At 43.0% G+C, this 6,000-nt stretch overlaps 1 protein-coding gene across 2 annotated transcripts in view; it reads right to left on the bottom strand.

The window, feature by feature from the left end:
• UNC5A (unc-5 netrin receptor A) overlaps positions 1-2,874 on the bottom strand; it is a 635,513-nt gene extending 632,639 nt beyond the window's left edge. The window contains exon 1 of one of the 2 annotated variants that reach the window (XM_069764183.1): positions 2,264-2,874. In XM_069764183.1, the coding sequence (XP_069620284.1) occupies positions 2,264-2,363 (100 nt within the window). In that variant the 5' untranslated portion in view covers positions 2,364-2,874. The remainder of the gene's footprint in view (positions 1-2,263) is intronic. The other variant, XM_069764184.1, reaches the window with a different exon arrangement.
• Between the last annotated feature and the right edge of the window lie 3,126 nt (positions 2,875-6,000).

The following is a 6,000-nucleotide window of genomic DNA, read 5'->3' on the forward strand; positions in this document are numbered from 1 at the left end:
TTAAACACGGCGTATGTCTTCCAGTTTTCCTGTGGAGACCAAATGAATCATTCCCACCTCTGTATAGATTGTCAAAGGAAGACCGATTTAGAAGAGTAATGCAAACAGACCGGATACCTCTCCTTTCTTTATGAAGAACAGGTGCTAACTTGTACCGTCCATACTTAATATGGTTAAAATGTTGGGTTTCTACAGATTTTGATCAAAATATGATATTCAAATGCATAGGATCATTTTTCTATGTGTATTTAAAAGAGATCCAAAAAATGATATATATGTAATATATATACATATATATATTACACACATATGTACATATATGTATATCTATAGTCATATATATCTTCTTTTTCTAAAGAACTGTACATGCGCTGTGTATATGATGAGAATAATGAATATGATAATAGGCGCTCACAGTATCCTGTAGTCCATTGATATTTATACATGGACATTAGCATCTTTATGTGTCTATACAGTACACGTTGTTGCTCCATTGAGCAGGAGCATACTCGCAGAGAGCTAGACACATCACGTTCAACCAGACACGGTCACACGTTTTCCCAATGATATGGTACAGCCTACTACAAAGAATGTGGGCATACGCATTCATGATTTTACAACCTACACATACCGTTAATTCAAGGGTCTGTTATAAGCTGGGTATGATCACAGCATAGAATGATATGAAAAAAAATCACATTGCTAGCGTTGTACTGCAATTATACAAATGATTGACAGCTATCACCTAATTATAGCCCACCCCGTAAACAATTGTTCGAAAGCAAACAGCAACTTACTCCATCGCCCACACATGCCCTTCTATCTTGCCTTAGATGTGTAATAAACTCTGATAGACCCATCTGAATAGGTAGAAAAAAACATTCACGATGTGCTTCTGCCCTCTAAATGGATAAACCTTGAACATGAATGGAAACGCAAGCCTACATCATGAAGGAATCTGTTCTTCTCCAAGGATTGACACCAGCAAGTAAATATATCTGTGCACAGTAGGCTTGCTTATATAGGCTCACAGCAGTAGCACAATGTGCTTTACAATAAACCTACATATGAGCACTACAGAACAAGAGAGAAAAGCACAGGAGAAGATTTCTATAAAGATGTAGCTCCTATTGAAGCCACACTGAGCAGATTATAACCAAACCGAGACGTGTATTATGCAGTAGTCGCATATAAATGACACCATACAGCCAGAAGTGTCTTCGGAGCAGATTAAGTTTTTATAGTCTGGCATAACATCATTTCATTAAGATCTCTTATATGCCTCGGGATGGCTAAAAATCATGATCTGCAGCCACCTTCATTGTAAAACATTCACCCCGAGTTGCACTAAATCAGCCAAGAGTGCAGTTTCAGGCCCTGGTTCCAATGAGTTATTAACAGTGTTTTCTACAAGGACAGCAATCAGTAAATAAAACGCCAAAGTGAATCCTTGGCTTTCCGACCTCATCTAAAAAAAATCTTGTCTCTTCTCGCAGGTGATGATGATGATGATACAACGGCAAATCAGGCCACTCAGACCAGTACTGAAGATTACGAATTGGACATTTCCAGGAGAAGATTTGACTCATTCGCCTGTCTTCTTTTTCTGTCCCATTACTATTGTAAGCTTTGTAAAATATATATGCATACTAGGATATGTTTTTCAGATGACCACTCAAGATTGCGTTGAAAAATGGTCTTTGAGAGAGGGAGCTTCACAAAGAAGATGGCCATTATGCATATTATATGGTGGAACTAAAAAATTGTCACAGGAAACCTGGTCTGGACAAGTGTTTTCTTCTCATAAAGCTAGTCTTCCAGAGAGGGTTTCACAAATTTCTGGCTTCACATTTCTAGGCAACAGCGTTCAGCAGCTCAACCCTGAACCACCATGTAATCACCTGCTCCAGTCTTTACTCACACACAAGGTTGAACATGTAATCTCAGTGATTTAATACATTTCTATCTGCTCCTACCTATTCTTCACATGTGCCTTATCTGCCTTTGCTTTGTGCCCACAGACTGCATGCACCTGCTGTTACTATGCCTCATTCAGTGTTTCCCATGGGAGAGACCAGAGGTGAGAGGCTAAAGCAGCAGAGAAGAGGACTTCATGACATTGACAACCCAGAAGGGATAGCTGGATGGCATTCATAAAAAAGGCACATAAATCTGCTAGGTATGCCACTACATCATGGCAAGCATACAAGGGGCCAACTCCTCCTCTGTAAGTGGTAGATAAGTTGAAAGAGGTCAAACTTACCAGAAGGAGGAAGATGCAAGCTGATGAAACCACTGACCATCAAGAAACATGCAGCCCCCATCCTGAGGTCCAGACTGGATTCCCCCAACCATGAGCCCATTGCAGGACAGAAGTTGAGGTGTTACGAAATGTGAACAAGAGAAGTGTCAATGTGACAAATTTCAGGGTATTCCTCCATTCTGCAGTACATGGCAGCACCTCTTCCCTGGTGAATGATCCATATGGACCCTCTTAACCGTCACCCTTTAACCAAGAGCGCCTGACTTTTCCAAGAGTGAGAGTAGGACCAGGTTATATCAGCAGCTCATAGCAAAGATCCACTTGCCAAAAAAACAACAGGCACAGTTCTTGTTCCCCCTGTTCTCCTCTCTCCTCCTGTATTGGCTTATGTGGGCTCCACAGCAATGCAGAGCAGTGAAAGGAGAATGAGCCAGTGAGCGAGAAAGAGAAAGGGACATGCAGACATAGGCTGGAAAAACACGGTCTGGATCACAGCTGGTTGGATGGATTGGAGGAAACGCAACAGCTGGTTAAAGTGGCAGCTTCTGTGATGCTGATGGGAGGAAACAGGATTGCTGCAGCCGCAGGCATCCTAACCCCAGCTGCTGTCTGTCAGGGATGGAGGAGGGAGGGCTGTGCATTTAATGCACAAAGAGACCGAGATTTATGCAAGGGAGGACAGCAACCAATTCCTTCACAGCAAGAAATGTGCAATGTTTATGCAAATGTTAGAAAAGGAACATCATTCTAAGACAAGAAGATATCTCTGTGGACCTCTGAGTGCTGGATTGGCCTTTTACTGCTAGAAATTCAATAAAATGTAGCAAAAAACTATCATTTTCCTCAATGGTATTGTATGCTGGGAATGAAATGTTGTCAGGGGAGCAGCATTTCGTCCCCGGGAAATATGGAGCAGAACTGTGTTGTCGCGTTCAGTGCAACAAAATATCTGTAAATACACTAAAATCTCACTGTGACATCGTGCAGACAGAACTGGCGGACAGCTCCTGGCCTGCTCTGGGACTCGGGACCCCAATTTAAAGTCTCCACATTCTCCTATCCCCAGATCTGTGAAGATCTACTTTATGAGAGTGGGGATATAACTGATGAAGGAGAGGGGGCAAAACAGTCGTTAACGATTCCGTCCCAGGATGAGGAGACGTGGAGGTCTGAGCCAGCGCCAGGAGGGGGAGCTCCTTTTATTCCTTGATGTGCGGCATCCTTTTCTCTATGAGACTCCCTACAATATGTTATACCATGTTAAGAGTTGTAGTATAACAAAAGATTCCAAGAAACAATTTCAATTACGAATTATCATATTGTGCATGTTATTTCTTTTCTTGTACATAATATCTGCTTTCTATACCAATATATTGAGGTAAGAGGTGTTGTAGCAGCTGGCACACCTGCCAGTACATCTGTTCCTGTTAGACCTCCCTTCTCATATACCTCGTAGGCAATGTACTATGCAAGTGACCTGCACACATGTTCTGTATCATTCGTCATTCACAAATAGTGAAAAAGAGTAGAATTCCTTATGGAATAAATGAGAGGTAGAGAGAAGGACTACCAGAATTAATCTAATTGTAGATGTCCTGCATGATAGAATTGTACTGAATTATGGAATTCATACCTAAAGCAAAGATTTCACCCATGGATTATGGCTACAAGGAAGGCAGTGTGAAATATCAGATTGTTCAGTGCTGTCATTTACATAGTTAAACCCCACTACACTATAGCCTATCATACACTGCTCAAAAAAATAAAGGGGACACTAAAATCCCACATCATAGATATCACTGAATGAAATATTCCAGTTGTAAATCTTTATTCATTGCATAGTTGAATGTGTTGAGAACAATAAAACCAAAACATGATAAACGTAAATCACAACTAATATCCCACGGAGGTCTGGAGTTGGAATGATGCTCAAAATCAAAGAGGAAAATGAAGTTACAGGCTGATCCAACTTCAGTGGAAATGCCTCAACACAAGGAAATGATGCTCAGTAGTGTGTGTGGCCTCCACGTGCCTGTATGACCTCCCTACAATGCTTGGGCATGCTCCTGATGAGGTGGCGGGAGGTCTCCTGAGGGATCTCCTCCCAGACCTTGACTAAAGCATCCCCCAACTCCTTGACAGACTGTGGTTCAGCCTGACGTTGGTGGATGATTCAAGACATGATGTCCCAGATGTGTTCAATCGGATTCAGGTCTGGGGAATGGGCGGGCCAGTCCATAGCTTCAATGCCTTCATCTTGCAGGAACTGCTGACACATTCCAGCAACATGAGGTCTGGCATTGTCCTGCCTTAGGAGGAACCCAGGAACCCAGGGCCAACCGCACCAGCATATGGTCTCACAAGGGGTGTAAGGATCTCATCTTGCTACCTAATGGAAGTCAGGCTACCTCTGGCGAGCACATGGAGGGCTGTGTGGCCCTCCAAAGAAATTCTACCACACATCATTACTGAACCACTGCCAAACTGGTCATGCTGAAGGATGTTGCAGGCAGCAGATCGCTCTCCATGGCATCTCCAAACTCTGTTACGTCTGTCACATGTGCTCAATGCTCAGTGTGAACCTGCTTTCATCTGTGAAGAGCACAGGGTGTGAGAGGCGAATTTGCAAATCCTTGTGTTCTGTGGCAAATGCCAAGCATCCTGCATGGTTTTGGACTGTGATCACAAGCCCCATCTGTGGACGTCGGGCACTGAGACCATTCTCATAGAGTCGGTTTCTAACCGTTTGTGCAGACACATGCAAATTTGTTGCCTGCTGGAGGTCATTTTGCAGGGCTCTGGCAGTGCTCATCCTGTTCCTCCATGCACAAAGGCTGAGGTAGCGGTACTGTTGCTGGGTTGTTACCTTCCTACGGCCCCTTCTACGTCTCCTGGTGTACTGGCCTGTATCCAGCCTCTGGACACTACGCTGACAGACATAGCAAACCTTCTTGCCACAGCTCGCATTGATGTGCCATCCTTGATAAGCTGCACTACCTGAGCCACTTGTGTGGGTTGTAGAGTCTATCTCATGCTACCACTAGTGTGAAAGAACAACCAACATTCAAAAGTGACCAAAACATCAGCCAGAAAGCATTGGTACTGAGATGTGGTCTGTGGTCCCCACCTGCAGAACCACTCCTTTATTGAGTGTGTCTTGAAAATTGCCAATAATTTCCATCTGTTGTCTATTCCATTTGCACAACAACATTTCGATGTGAATACTTTTCTGCCCAATGATGACAGAAGTATTCTAGGAGTGATACCTTTATTGGCTAACCAGAAAATAATATGTTTGCAAGCTTTCAGAGCACAGAGGCTCCTTCTTCAGACAAGATTACAAAAATTATTTTTTTTCAACTCCTGCTTCATCACTATGGATTGTCTACCTACATTTCTGTCTCCCATTGCAATCATTGTTAGCTGCTACTCTAGAGGGAGTTGCACCTGGAGGCGCTCCTAGCTTAATCTGACACTTATTTGTGGGAAGCATTCATAAAAAATGTAGGGTTAATTAGACAATATGACTATGCTAGCACTAATGCATAATGGTGTAAGGTAGTCCACGCATTCGAATACGTGATCCCATAAGTCTCTTATTAGTTACTACCCAGTATAATCGGTGTCTATAAAACTGTGCTATATTGTAACGATGCTATACTTCCCCTAGGAAGAAACAATCACGAAACGCGCGTCGGGGATCTCGGAGGTACAGCGTGCCACGCGGCATCACATTT

Source organism: Ranitomeya imitator, chromosome 4 (genome assembly GCF_032444005.1).
Source record: "Ranitomeya imitator isolate aRanImi1 chromosome 4, aRanImi1.pri, whole genome shotgun sequence".
Lineage (NCBI taxonomy): Eukaryota > Metazoa > Chordata > Amphibia > Anura > Dendrobatidae > Ranitomeya > Ranitomeya imitator.